We start from the raw sequence: 15340 nt of genomic DNA on the forward strand, positions 1-15340 counted from the left end.
TGATAACATTATTACAGATATTAAGTCCAAGTTCTCAAAATTAGCAACACAACTAACTTGGATTAAAAGCTATCCCTGAAATATCCCTTGTATTGCGAAGACCCATTTGGCTCTGTGAAGGTTGCCATCATGGTAGACTACCTTTGTTTCTGACTGACTGTAGCGCTCCTGGCGCTTACTGTATCAACACGGGCTGTGATTGGTCGATCAGGACCAATGACTGTGAAGATTCATGATGACGTTTAGGGTATGTGAGTTTGCGCGCGAATGTGCAGATGTTGTCCAAAGAGGGAGAGCAACAGCAGCAGCAGAAGGACTCGGCTCGTGCCTGCTTTTCAAGCCCAAACACTTCACGGTGAGAACAATGGGTTTATGCAAATTTACAAATAGGCTTTCAGACCATTGAAATAAGATCTCACAAGAGCTAAAGGTCGATTGAGACCATTTTTGAAGCGTTTATTAAGTGTATTTAGTATCGCTGGAAGTTGAATAACGGACTTAGTGTAATTATATGTAAGTATATGTGAACGGTACTTGTACATTGAAGTTCATTTTACAAAAGCTCGGTAATATCCTCTCTTCAGCTGCGTTGTAAATCATTAACTTAAACGTATTGGCACAAAGTGTAAATTGACTAAGTTTGCTTGTGTACGGTTTGACTAGAGGCGATATTATGTAATCACGACCAAAGAGACAATAGTTAGTGAAGCCACTCTCTTGAAGGTGCGATGTCAAGAATCCAGAAGCTTTATATCAGCATTTAGCATATCCTCTTCCGACTTCCTTGATATATGTTTTCAACCGTCGTGTTTAATTGGGCTGTTTTGCATGTCCCATCCGCGCCTTTTCGAAACGACACATCCTGGACTTATACGTACGTTGTATGTGTTCTAAAGCGAGCCTATGAGGGAGCCTAAAGATCTGACAGTTTCTTACTATTAATGAGCTCGTAAACATTCTTTGTTGTATATACCTGAAATTACCACAATCATTTATTCCATAAATATATTTTTGTTCCTTCTTTGTATAAATATTGTATGAATAATAAACATTCTCCATCTCTTAGACATAGAAATTGAAAATAATATTGATAAGTAGGCTTAGAAACAGGAAATATCTTCAGTAAGAAATTAAAGAGGCTTACTACTCCTGGGTGAGTGAGATGTAGAAAAAAAACTGCCTGTCATGTCATAACATGTCAGACTAGCCTAACAGATTATATAACTACAACTGACAACTACACTGAATTTACAACATGTCTTTTATTTCATATTAATTTGTAGATGCACATGAGAGGCTTGTCTTAATGTAGCCAAACTGTGCGTTTAAATCCTAAAGGCCAGAGCACAAGGAAAACCTTTTTCTTGAAACTCATGCATGCATGCTTGAGCAATGATCTGTCATAACATGGGCACACACCATGAGTCCCCATGGTCCACTAACTTCAAAAAATGCATGCTTTAATATTATATAATTCACTATTTCATTTACAGTTAAAAACACATTTATTAGGTTTGTTTATAATTTTGTATCACTTTGACAATGACTTCTATTTTCTGTTTTCTTGCAGTGGTATCATAAAGGCATTATTCCTGCGAAAATGGAAGGCTCTGGAGGTAAGTGGTCATTGTATGTGTAAATCAGTGAGTGGGTGAACAGAAATTAAAAGGCTTTATTTTAGTTTACAGTACAGGTTGTTAGAGTGACCTGTACAACACCACACATGAAAAAAAAAGTTTTATCATTTCCTTAAGTAGTGCTGCCACACAACAGGGGTCTCTTTTTTGTCTTGACTTTTACTAAAAGAGTGACCCCTGAAAAGGTAGCTGGAGACCATATCAAATGTATGTAATCATCCTCAGATAGATAATTAGTTGGAATGGAAGTATGATCGGAGAGTTGTAGAATAATGGTAATATAGGTAGTTGGTCAATTTGGATGTCCAAGAGTGGATTGAAAACATTGAGAATGACATGTAGCAATGGTGTCTCCAAACTGGTAGCTATAACACTTTTATCATGAGTATCAATCTTTGTTATTCATCATAATGCAATGAGTGATACAGCAATCAAGTGTAAGTATCAGGTTGTATCCCTTACTCCAACCCTCACATTGCCACATACCCTGTCTGCTATAGCTTTACCACCACCTATCAGTCAGTTTCTGTGAGCAACATTCTGCTTTACAGACTTCCAAGTGAAGGAGCTGAACAAGCGCGCTTCAGGTCATGCGTTTGAGGTTATCTTGAGCCCCTCAAATACGCACCCCAAGGGATTTCCTTTGTCCCCTCTGAAGAAAAAGGAAACCTCGCTGGATGAGATCAAAAAGAAACTGGACGCTGCAGAAGAGAGACGCAAGGTATTACGAGTGATAACGGAAACTCAAAGGAAATTTTTAGGTTAAAACTGTTCACAACCTGCTAATGTTTTGTTTTCTTGTACCTCAGAGCCAGGATGAAAAAGTGCGGAAACACTTGGCAGAGAGACAAGAGCACATGAAGGAGGTCCTGCAGAAAGCTGAAGAGGAGAGCTGCAACTTCAAGAAGACAGCACAGGAGAAACTCACTCAGAAGATGGAGACTTATGAGGAGAACCGCACTGCATGGATGTCAGCCCTCAATGACAAATTTAAGGAGAAGGTAAATACATAAGAGCGTATCAGGCTGTCTTTATTTTGTTTAACATGTTATAAGAATTGTACACTGATATAAATATGTTTCATTCACACATCAACAGGACAAAAAGCTTGAAGAGGTGAAGAGGAACAAGAAAGCGATGCAAGAGAAAGAGAATTAAGTTGTTTGTCAATTGGAAAACAGTTACAACCCCAAAGATAAGCTTTACCTTTAACTGACATTTCTATACTGTTGTTTGTTGTTCTCGTTCTAAATATGCTGTAAAGTGACAGTTATTGGACTGCATGCTGATAACGTCTCAGTTTCTTTACATGTAGGTTTCTTATTGGCAGCTAGCTTAACTGTATTTTCTGAGGTATATACTTTTTTTTCACTGAGATTTAGTTCCTTGATATAAATCGGTCTGTCTTCATGTTAGAAATGCATCACACAATAATGTTCCAGCAGTTGATTCACTGCAAGTTTGAATATTTTGTATGATACCAAGGTTCTTGCATTAAACATTTTTTTTTACAATTTATAAATCTTCTATTTTGTTTTGTGTGTGTGTGTGTGTGTGTGTGTGTGTGTGTGTGTGTGTGTGTGTGTGTGTGTGTGTGTGTGTGTGTGTGTGTGTGTGTGTGGTCTGCTGAACTTAACCTTTGCATGTAAAAGTTAAGATGTCAGCACCATGTGATGGAAGTGGGAAGGCATGCTATGCTGTACTCCAATATTTTGGCAATGTTGACACCTAGTGGTTAAAAGCTGGTCATTTTATATTTCTTGAGACGGGTGGGCTGGGGTAACTTCTGCATGTTCCTTTCTATTCAGGAATATAAAAGTCATTAATATGAACTCTATAAGTGGATGAATTGTCAAGCTTGTGGCCATAACCGTTGAATGAAGTGTCACACAAAGGGTTGTTCTTTTACGTTAAAAGGGTACAAGGCAGAACTGATGGGAACTTAAACACACCAGTGCATCCTTATCACAGCTTACTTCAAGAGGAAACCTAACAACAAAAACTGGAATAGTGCTTTCTTTATAAAAAAGATTCAACCTTACAAAAAAAACATTATAATGCAAACGTTATAATTCCACAATTGTGTGATTATTTTCCAGTTAGCCTACTTAGAAATTCCATGCTTTTGTCCCCAGAACTAAAGAGTGACACACAAGTAATGCTTCATTGTTATGCACACACATGGATGGAGCAGCACAATCCCATCCTTGTCATGTGTTCGAAGGAAACTGCTGGATTCTTGTCCTGTTGAGCAGTGTTTCTCATCTGTAAACACAGGAATCAAAGGCTGGCTCTGCTCCAAAAATTGCTTGAAGTGCTTTATAAAAACAAAAAACAAAGAAAAAACTCAGCTCTGAGAATTGCTCTGTGCTACGTATTCAGAATTGGTTTGTTCTGCTAATTTTGAACCATACTAGCCTTTTTAAAAGCCTCTGAAGACAATTTTTGCTTGCATGTCAAGAAGATGGCTTTGACAGATCATTCTTGAATGGCTAAATAACCAGGTGTCCAAAGCGTTGTTTATTGTGGACACACCCTGATCCTGTCCCTGTTGGGCATATATACACTGAGATGGTTAGACTCAGAAAACAATGGAGATCTTTCAGGCATACTGAGTGTAACAAAGAAAACTTTGTCACTGACCACTGAAGGAGGGAAAGGCACAGACTATAAAACTTATCTGAACACACTGGTAAAGCAACTGGAAACTGCTTGTTGTGAGAATCAACTAAAACTCAGTGAAATAGTCACCAAAAGTTTGCACATACAACCATACTTTAGACTATCCAGAGTATAAGGATCTTTAACAGCACAGTTAAACTCATTATCCACTGGATGGTGACAGGTTTTAAATACCTTGTTACTTGTAGGGAATAATGTACATATTGTAAGGAATAATATACCATTAAGTGGAGTTATCTTTAAGTCTTTCAGTTCTAGTTTTCATCCTGTAATAACAGACACAACATTGTACATGCAGGAGCATGTGCTTAATAGGATGCAGAATAATTTCATGTAAACCAGTAGGACTGGTAATACCAGTTCAATGGAAGCAATAAATAAACTACACTGATTATAAAATGAAGAAGATATATTGACAGTTCAACCACAGCAACAGATCCGGAGACGAATAATTACAACATTTTGTTTATATAATTTATTTTGTTTCTCAGCAAGACTAGTAGAATTGTTCTCAGAGACTCATGCTTTATCTGCAATGACTAGAAACAAATCCTTTGACCAGGCAGAAACCTTTGTGGAAACTTTCATTGGAGAACAGTCAGTTTCACATTTAACAGATCTGAAAATCTACAGACTGCTGCAAGACATGCCAACAGATGACAAAAACCCAGAGTAATATTTGTAATCGTACAAATCGATGATGATAAGGGTTGATATCAAAATATCATCAATAAAACCGAGTCTACCTGGTAACATTGTGCCACATTGCAGGTATTTTTAATGAGGCCGGCACATGTTTCATTAACATCACTGACCACTAAGGCATTACATCTGATATAAATGCCTCACCGTGGTGCCATACGTTCATCTCTCAGTGGAAGAATTTCCGTTAAGACAAGGCGGGCTTATCTTCCAGGCGGCAGCTGTCATTGGCTGAAACCCTGTGAGCGTCTGCAGCGATGATCAAGGATCTGCACTCTGATTGGCTCGAAGGCCTGCACGTCAAATTATCTTGTATCCTCCCGGCAGCTGCCCTGTGAGAACAGCCAAGCTCTGCTCCCGTCACGGCCATCCTCGATCCGTTCACCCCTTCAAACAATGTTATCTATATTCTACAAAGCTCCAAATCAATCAACGACGGTTAACTTCACTTCTCTGGCTTGATTCTTCTTCCTGCAGGTACGTGAATTTTCTCGCTAACCTTGAGGCACTGTGTGAAATTCAAGCCGGGTTTTCGGTTAAATATTACAGTGACATAGCGTGAAATACGCTCTGATACGCCTTGAACGGAAAACCCTGTGAACGTGCAGCGGTATTTTATTTAACGCATCGTACACAGCACACACAGGAGACTCGTGATGCTGATAGATTTGAGACAAGCCTCGAGACTCAAAGGAAGAGGAGATGCAAATTTATTTCTGACACAAGGTCTCATATTTCCACAGACATGTCGATCAGGTGCAAGATTTGCCAGTGAGAATTTACTGCATCAGGCCCATAAAGGCCACCCTTTACTACACGGACAATGATGGATCTTTCCTGTGTTTAGGCCGAGCATTCTTTTCTCTGCCATAAATATTTTAAAGGATTTCTACCCTTTGCTGGAGACTGAGGGTGTGGACGGCGGATGGGGTTATGTTACGTAATCCCTCCCCATTCATCACTCCACGCCTTTTCCTCCTGAACCTCGCCTGTGTTCATCCCACACAGCCATACAGCCTCTTTCTATGGAGCTGCTGTCTCCATGCCTTCCCACTGTGCATTAGAGGCTAAATACAATCAGATAAAAGGCTTTAAATCAGTCATTACTGATTCCAACCTTGCTCTCTGAAGATGGTTTCAGCTCAAGAGAGAGAAATCAGCATAGCAATGTGTTCGTTTTCTAATTATTATAAAGTACAGAGCATTGCAATAATCAGAAATCTGTCTCCAACCTAAAATCAGCAGAAACAAGGTCGTGCATGTTGTGAATGCTGCATCGGTTCACTGATGATGAAATATGAATTAATTTCTGTAGCCATTGGGTTTTGTGGTTTTGAAAGGTGGATACCACATACACTGAAATAAGAGCAAGTGTCCAAGTCTTCTTTTTGGTCAAACTGTATCTTAGACATAATAAGAATCACATTCACCTGACAAGTATCTTATTTAAGATACTGATATGCACTATTTACGCCTGGGTTGCTTGCAAAGGGTAATATAATTGGCCAGTGGGGTAGGGAAAATTACTTGTTGAGTCTTATCACATTTTCTATGGTGAAGAACTTTTTTAGTCCCCCATTGGCAGATTTTACTCCCAACTACTAACTACAATTCAGATGTCATTTTTGCCTCTCAAAACCTTTAATTTTTCTTTACTCATTAGGGAAATGTAGCTCATATTGATTTCCAAAAACCAATACATTTAATTATGTTTTATTTATTTAATTTATTCAGTTTCAGTGTAACTACAGCGTTAAACAATGACCAAAACATGGAAATCAGTCAAATCTACAAACTCTCTGTCAGATAATAATCCCCATAAAATAACTATAAAATATTCTAATCCTTTTTCTTTTATATCCCTTGATAAATTAGAACTAACACTTTTAGGTTGATTTCTGTCCTTGGTTTACTTTTTTTTTTAGATTGCATCACTTGTTTTCTAATTAAAACATCTTTAGTGTGACTTAAATAAAAAAATTCTTCACTGCTACTGCAGTTGTAAGAATATTGATTTTATGACTTAGTTCAACACCTCTTAGGAAGCAATTTCCTGTTTGTAAATACGGTAACTGAGTATTGAGAGTGAATCCCTCATTGTGAGGATTTATGACGGGAAGGAAGACAGCTGGGGTCAGGTTTTTATGGCCCCTGAGCTCCTGTGCTGTGAAGCTGTCCTTCAACATGATTCATCATGTCCCAGCAGGTGAAAAGCTTTGGTACACCAATCAGACAAACAACAACAAAGCAAGCAACACAACTTCTGCCATAAACATCACCAAGAGTCATAGCCATTAATGGGAAAAACGTCCGTTATGTATGAATCAATATCATTGTCTTTGGCATTGTCATATGACCAATATGCACCAGGAATGAGGTTGTTGTCAGCGTGTTCAACCCTCAGGGTTGTCATTTTCCATCCATTTATATTGAAGCTTTTGGTCTACGGCTTATTGTTTCAGTTTTCTGGCTTCTGACTCTGCTCTGTTAAGTATGAAACTCAGTGTATATTGCCTCTTGCCAACATGCTGAATTCTTTTGCTTGTTTTGTTCCAACTGGTAAAGAATCTACTTACCTTTAATATATTTACATTAATTGGTGATATCATGTGCTTTTCTTGCTTCCCACACCTCTTTTTTTGGCTGAAAACTTGTTTATGTGAAAATTCAGTGATCAGTTCAGTTCTTGATCCTGACAGTTTGGTATAATATATTAATAATCCTGATTTTGTAGGCGTAGAGTGGAGTAGGCTATTTTCCAAGCTGGACATGAACACAGCATTGCAAGTTTATCTATTGAGATATAACTATGTTAAATTGAAAAACTTTAGGATTAAAAAGATTAATATTTATTACCACATAAACGCACACACAAAAGATTGCCAGGTACAGGACATCTGTATCATATAATTTAAAATGTGAAAGGTACCCATGCCTACTTATGATGAACAAAGAATATTCCTGATTAAGCTAAAGTTACTTGTTTACAATTGTTGGTTAGGAATAGCTTGTGGTGTCACCCTATATGGGAGACATTAAACCAGTTATGTCATTTAGTGTAAGACTTTTGTTTTAACTTTTGTGATAGGTTGGATATTAGACCTAACTATTGGCATAGTTTTGAAGTCCGAGGTCCAGGCTGCTCTGAATGGCTTGTTGAAAAAGTCAACATGAATTTAACAAAAGCAATATAAGATTTGCTCAACTTGTGACATCACCTATTCGTACATCTCCTTAAAAAGACAAATTTGTGGTTTGAAAAAGACAAACACAACTTTGTTGAATGACAACAATAAAGAAGGCGTCTGCAACGTGGTGAGCTTGAAGAGTAGAGGGAGGCCTTTAAGAGACAAGGTTTCAGACCCCAGCTGTGTGGAGGGGTTTCAAAGAAACCTTCATGAAACAAGTAAAGCATATTTCTACAATATTACTCCTCTAAACAGATGTAAATAGTGTCAATTAAGAATTATCTTTAATCAGTAAAAGTCTTGATTACATTTTTTCCAATTGTTTGTTGTAACAAGACAAATCTAAAAGCCCGTTAAAATTTCCTAATGTGACATCTTTAGATGCTATTTTTGTTCAAACAAGTAGCAAAAAAATTATATGTGCAGTAAAAAAATCAAGATACCTCAACTCAAACTTTAGATATGATATCTTCAGACTTTAATATTGAGAGAAATATTTAATTAAACTAATGTTTGTGATCACTTCTGTTATTTAATATATGATTATGTCATCAGTTTTTGACTTTGTGATAATGGTAGGGTATGAACACACACAGACTCTCACACAAATAAATCTATATTTGCTTCAATACATAACTGGTAACAACAGAAGCTAAAAGCAGGACATATTGACAAACTGTTGCCTCAATTTTTCTTTCCCTCCACTCTGGCCTTCAGGTTGCCATGGCGACAGTGGTGATGGAGCAGATTGGTCGCCTGTTCATCAATGCCCAGCAGCTGCGTCAGATCCCTCAGCTGCTAGAATCGGCCTTTCCCACGCTGCCTTGCACCGTGAAGAAGGCAGATGTTCCCTGTGTGTTTCGTGAGCGTCACATTTTCACCGGCTACAGGCAGACAGACCAGAGCTGGCGCTACTACTTCCTTACACTCTTCCAAAGGCACAACGAGACCCTCAACGTGTGGACCCACCTGCTGGCCGCCCTCATCATCCTCGTGAAGTGGCAGGAGATCTCAGAGACGGTGGATTTCCTGCGAGACCCTCACGCTCAGCCACTCTTCATCGTGCTCCTGGCAGCCTTCACCTACCTCTCCTTCAGTGCTCTCGCTCACCTCCTCTCTGCAAAATCTGAGCTCTCCTACTACACCTTCTACTTCCTCGACTACGTGGGAGTAGCTGTCTACCAGTATGGCAGTGCCCTGGCGCACTATTACTACGCCATTGAGAAAGCGTGGCACACAAAGGTGCAGGGGCTCTTCTTACCTGCTGCAGCGTTCCTGGCCTGGCTCACCTGCTTCGGCTGCTGCTACGGAAAATACGCCAGTCCTGGGATGCCCAAGTTTGTCAACAAGCTCTTCCAGGTGGTGCCCTCTGCCCTGGCTTATTGTTTAGACATAAGCCCAGTAGTTCACCGCATCTACAGCTGCTACCAGGAGGGCTGCTCTGACCCGGTGGTGGCGTATCATTTCTACCATGTGGTCTTTTTCCTCATCAGCGCCTATTTCTTCTGCTGCCCGCACCCAGAGAGTTTGTTCCCAGGAAAGTGTGACTTCATCGGGCAGGGCCACCAGATCTTCCACGTGTTCGTGGTGGTGTGCACCCTGTCGCAGATTGAGGCGCTGCGAACAGACTTCACAGAGCGCCGGCCCCTCTATGAGGGTCTTCATGGAGATCTTGCACACGACGCCGTTGCACTCTTCATCTTCACTGCCTGCTGCAGCGCTCTGACCGCTTTCTATGTGCGCCAACGTGTCCGTGCCTCTCTCCACGAGAAAGAGCAGTAAGAAAGGAAAGGAAGAAAAGAAAGCTTGAATTATTCTACTCTGTAGTGACCATTTATTCAATTTTCTGTTGAATATGAGTTTGTGACAGTGACTTAAATCATTTCTCCTCCATGTGATCTGACCAATTACCAGTGAAAAGTAAAAAGTGATTGAAGGTGTTGTGACTTGAATTGAGGTAAAGAGAGTGTTATGATTTGTCTGTAGCATTTCAGGTCAAACTCAAACACTGGAATGAATTTTTGCATCTATATTCTGCTTCTCTATTGGTCTGTGAGTTTTTTTAATGGCAAAGTCTAAAGGCATGCATTTACCTCAGCGTACAAAAACACCTTCTGTCAAAGGGGTACGGAGAAACTATGATGCTAGTTTCCTTCTTCCCAAGTCCTTTAACTGTTTGTAAGTTGAAGTCAAACACTGATTCCAATCCAATTAATATATTGGGTCCTGACTTAAATTTCTTAGCACATAATGTTTATCTCTTTGATTCTGCCTCTCTTTTTAGGGATCAAAGCAGGGATTTTATTTCGATTTCCATTAACACTGTGCCACTGATGGATTTAAAAGTATTTATTAAAAGTTGAGAACCGATTTGAAAACCAAATATTTAATCTCTTATATGAAAAAGGATTTCTAACTTTGTGAAATCTAATTTGAAAAAATGAGGCTGGCACTCAGTACCTGTGTTAAGAGAGGGGAAAGATTACTGATGTCTCTGTGTTGCTGTAATCTTTTTTATTCAAAGGGCTGTAACTTCAGCTTTTGCCTTTTTCACGTCCCATGATGTCAGTGCTTTGATGCGCTTTGTTTTCATTGTAGGTGGATCAGGTTTGAGTCACAGGAGCCATGTCTGACTGTTGTTAAGCTTTTGGTATGTTTTCTTTTTGTACAATGAATATGTATGTGCCTCTACGCATGTCATTTTAGTATACATAGTGGAATTTAAGTGTGTGAATGTCTATGAAAGCTTAGCCTTGCACTCCTTTCTTACCTTGTAAATAAGCTTTGTTTTCCCCAGAAGTCATTTGCATCACTTTTCCCTCCACCTCATGCACTCAGCAGTGAATGCATCCTTCTTCTCTGGTGGAATTCAGCATATTCCTTCTTTGCTGTATTCTTTAAGAGTGTGTGCTGTGTTCAGTGTCCTCTCCCCGCCTTTCAGACTTTAATAGCTATGAATTCATCATTTCCCACTTCTGCACTGTTACGCCAGGCTAAAGAGCCCTTTTGTTTTTTTTCTTTTCCTTTAATGACCTGTGTTATAAAAATATCGCACTGATATGGCTCACTGATAATGTCGCTTAGATTTTTATCTTATTGAAATCTGTATTTCTTTACAGCACTCTCTGTTCATGATAGTGTTTAATGTGCCAATGAATCTGTTGTTGCTTCAGTGATGGTACTACTGAGAGATGAATGCATAGACACAAACGGCAGAAGTGATTTAAATGATGTCTCTACAGGACTGCTAACAGAAAACCTGTCAGACTGAACTGAAATGCCACTGAAATATGAACTTTTTAACTGGTGACTTTGGCACTACTGACCTGGTCTCATCATGCACTGCCTGATTCAACACTGTACATACTGTAGCTGTCGACACTGGCTATGTTTACATGCATGGTAGGCTCTGCTGTTTATGTGGTTATTCTGGTTGATGTTGACTTTTAAAAAAGTCCAGAATAACCTGGATAAACATGTGTAAACCTGTGACATTGCATGTATAGCAACAACACTTTGGCTCTTTTTTTTACAATGCAACTTTTTAAAATGTGGTGTAATGTTTCATTAGAAGGACTCATTACAGGCTAATGATATCCAATTGGTAAATGAAGCCTAAAACCTCCCATTACAACTATATTGTCCAAACTAAAACTATTGACACTTGGATTATAATTTCTTACCTATGTGCAAAAGAAAGCTAACTTTGTTTGTCCTTTAAGTGACTGCTGTTTGTCACTAAAGAGATTGTTTGTTGCAACACAGATATTGTCACAGGTTATCCAAGTTGCCAACTGAACCTCCTAAATGGACTGTGTTGGCACTCTGTTCTGTAAAAGTGAATGTGGGTGTAAACGTAGCCTCTGATGCCACTTGATGCTTCCCTCTTTTATGAAAGCAAGGTGAGAGGGTCCAGAAGTCTTCTGCCTCCTGAAAATGTGTGTGACTGACTGTACTAATATTCTGTGGTATTTAAGAAAATAAAGTGTTACAGTAACTTGATATTGTCTGATTTTTTTTTACACCTTTCATAATTAAGACTAAAATGGGCATCAAGTGTCTTTCAAATGGGTATCAAAGTGCCAAAGTGAGTTTCCTACTGGTACTCCAGCTTCCTACCATTCCAGAGATAAGGTTGGAATGTCAATTGGTCACCCTATATTTCCTGTAAGTGGGAGTGTGATTGTGTGTGGGCGTCTGTTTGTTAACCCTGTGGTAAACTGGCAACCTGAATCTCGCCCTGCACTAGTCGGGATGGTTTCCAGTCAGCCTGAAGTCGTGAACTGGACAAGAATTATTGGTAAAGGATGGATTGACAGACTTAGTTGTGTAAAATGTAAAAACATTGCTCAGCATACGCCTAAAACAGTAAAACAAGCTTTCTGCAAAAATTCACATCTTATGTGTATTTTTACTTTTGAGTCAAAGATGAACAAAGAAGTATTAGAAGAAAAATGATAATGATTTTCTGCAGTTTTTAATCATTTCAATCAATTAAATGGTTATTTTGGACCTACCATGATGCTGGTTGTGATGAAATGCTTAACAAGACAATAGATCAGTTTTCACTAAAAGATTTTTGGGGACTTTAAAATAGTGACTAAAAGCTAAAATTAAATTTGGAAGAATAATTTGAATCAACACACATCTTTCATAGAAATACAAATGAACATGTGGTGAAACTGATAAATATCAACTGGTGTAACCAAAGTTTCTCATAAAAAATCAGATATTGCGCAAAAAAGTTACAAAGACTATAATTTTAACAGTCTACAACACTGTAAAAACGAAATATCAGAATCAGAATACTGTACTGATCCCGAGGGCAAATTTTATTTCAGTATTAAATGGTTTTGAACCAAATTATCCAAAATCAAAGAGGAAACATTGATGTCTACAGCATACTGACTCACTCAATACAACAAAAACCATACTTTCAACATTAGAAATGAAATATGTTTAATAATCTGTGATAATTAATAACAGAGAACCTATTTCATTGGCACACTTGCTTAACTTCCAGGAAGGTAAATTTAATATTTGTCATGATTTTGTGGCGACACCCTTTGACGGTTTAAAGAGGCTGATTCTTTCATTGGTTAAAATGTTAGATATGTCATATGAAATACTATAACACTAACTGAAATGAAAATTATGCAATGAAGCAAATATCTATCATGTTGTTTCAACAAGTTTAAAACATATTTTTGATGCCAGTCCTTGTTTGACACTGTCAAAGATCCGCCTGATAAACATGTGACTTTGTGATGTATTTGTTTATTTAAATAGGCACTCATTTTAGATCTAGACTAAATTGGTATTTCATTGTTTTTAAGTGGGGTTATATTAATGGTATGGCATTTAATCGATCCACTCACTACTTGTATAACGCAATCAGAATAAAAATAAGATTTTGTACTATTTGCAAACGCAACACGGAAGTGCTTTTCCACCTAGAGCGCACTGATCAGCGGTTTGAGTCTGCGAACTTGAATGGGACAGAAATACAACCAAACTGGACAATGACACGCTGGTCACTTTCATGAGCCCGGGTATCACAGCGAAAGGAAAACTCATAGTGGAAAAAGTAAAAGAAAAAATTAAATAGATAAGTAAAAAAACATAAAATATTTAGGTGTCCTGGAGAACAGGAGAGGCCCTTAATTACCTGGGGGCAGAGAGGATTAGGGTAGTCATGGGCCCCTAGGCTGTTCTTTAATGGCCCCCCTTTTTACGTTGCCAGATCTAGCGATAGAAATAAGTGACCAGCTCTGAGGGAACAAGCCCAAAACAAGTTCAACAGGTGACGTGCCACATTGTGTTAACGCCAGACCTCGTGCTAACAGTATAAACATTTATTTTTGACAGTAAACAAAATCAACAAAAAAATATTGAATAACTCATTTTTTAAACTTTGATTTAAAGAAAAAACATGCGCATTATGCAAAAATAACAGCAAATTGACCATTAAAAGTTCATGTAAAAAATTTAAATGATATTCTTTTTCTTTGATTAAAAAATAATGTGTAAAATTGAGAAAATAAGAATAATTAAATTAAATCAATGGCCTAAAGATAAATGTTTTTTGTTTTGCAACCCCCCCCCCAAAAAAAAACAAACAAAAAAAAAAAAAAAAAACAAAAAAAAAAACCACAACCCACGACTGATGATATTTTTCAGAAAACAAGCTCAAAGTCACATAAAATAAGCAGACTTGGCAACTATGGTGACAGAACCACCACACTCAGTCAAATCATTGAGGATGATTGGATAGGTAGCATATCTAAATTTCCACAAATAATCTGACTAATCAGAGGTGCCCTTCGCAGGCAGGGCCCCTTGGCTCCAGCCTAGGTAAGCCTGTGCATTAATCCACCTTTGCCTAGGGGTGCAGGTGTTTCAGCCACTAAAACTGACAAACCAAGGAAACGGTTTGTTGTCACGTGTGCAGACGATGACGCCCACTAACCTGAGTCCACTGTCGTAATGAACGCCGAAGTTTGTTGACCTCTTCATGTAATATTCAGGAGTTCAAATGAAAAACAAGAAACGCTTGATGGAAGTGCCCTTTTAAGGTAAGTGATCGTCTCTTCTCAGTTCTTATAGCATAGTGACACAACCCATGGTCTAGTCGACATGTTTGCATCATCACAACATGTAGCCTAAACGCACCGGCGGTTAGCTGCTACAGAGGAATGAAAGGCTGAGCATACTGCACATTACATCCTCTGGGTAAAATGAGGTATTTGGTTCTCATCAAAATGCAGAACACGACTTGCTTGCCTCCTGGTTCCCCTGACAGTTTCTCATGGAAGAGGCAGGGCTGGCTCATCAGCACAATTATGAGTGATATTAAACTCAAACAGCCCCAGTTTTAAAATCCTGAAATAACCCTTTAGCAAACTGATTATGCTTAGACAAAGGGTTTTCTAACTTGAGCTTGTAGTTTCCACACTGTGAGAACTATGCATTTTTTTTTATTCCTGTCTTTATCAGTGATGGTCAAGTGCCACTATAGGCAAATTACTGCTCTTGACAATTTCTTACTTTATTTTTCTTTCTTTTTTTCCCTTTTCTTTTTTTATTTTAGTGAATCACTTTCTTTTCTTTCCCTTTTCTATACAGATTTTT

At 38.4% G+C, this 15340-nt stretch overlaps 2 protein-coding genes and 1 long non-coding RNA gene across 3 annotated transcripts in view; all 3 read left to right on the forward strand.

Annotated features, from left to right (window-relative positions):
* The first annotated feature begins 245 nt into the window (after nt 1-245).
* stmn1b (stathmin 1b) lies at nt 246-3117 on the forward strand. Its single transcript, XM_074683836.1, has 5 exons — nt 246-355; nt 1571-1616; nt 2189-2358; nt 2447-2638; nt 2736-3117. Exons 2-5 carry the CDS (start codon nt 1601-1603, stop codon nt 2793-2795), a joined length of 438 nt encoding a protein of 145 aa, XP_074539937.1. The 5' UTR covers nt 246-355; nt 1571-1600; the 3' UTR covers nt 2796-3117.
* Nucleotides 3118-5340: 2223 nt separating this feature from the next.
* Nucleotides 5341-12200, forward strand: paqr7b (progestin and adipoQ receptor family member VII, b). The gene is made up of 2 exons (XM_074684472.1): nt 5341-5498; nt 8927-12200. Exon 2 carries the CDS (start codon nt 8933-8935, stop codon nt 9989-9991), a length of 1059 nt encoding a protein of 352 aa, XP_074540573.1. The 5' UTR covers nt 5341-5498; nt 8927-8932; the 3' UTR covers nt 9992-12200.
* A 2445-nt stretch (nt 12201-14645) lies between these two features.
* Nucleotides 14646-15340, forward strand: part of LOC141801382 (uncharacterized) — a 128515-nt gene continuing 127820 nt past the window's right edge. The window contains exon 1 of the long non-coding RNA XR_012599390.1: nt 14646-14784. This is a non-coding gene — a long non-coding RNA (uncharacterized LOC141801382). The remainder of the gene's footprint in view (nt 14785-15340) is intronic.

The sequence above is a fragment of the Halichoeres trimaculatus genome, unplaced genomic scaffold (assembly GCF_033239565.1).
Source record: "Halichoeres trimaculatus isolate MK-OKI-2021-1 unplaced genomic scaffold, fHalTri1.1 fHalTri1_scaffold_12, whole genome shotgun sequence".
Taxonomy (NCBI): Eukaryota; Metazoa; Chordata; class Actinopteri; order Labriformes; family Labridae; genus Halichoeres; species Halichoeres trimaculatus.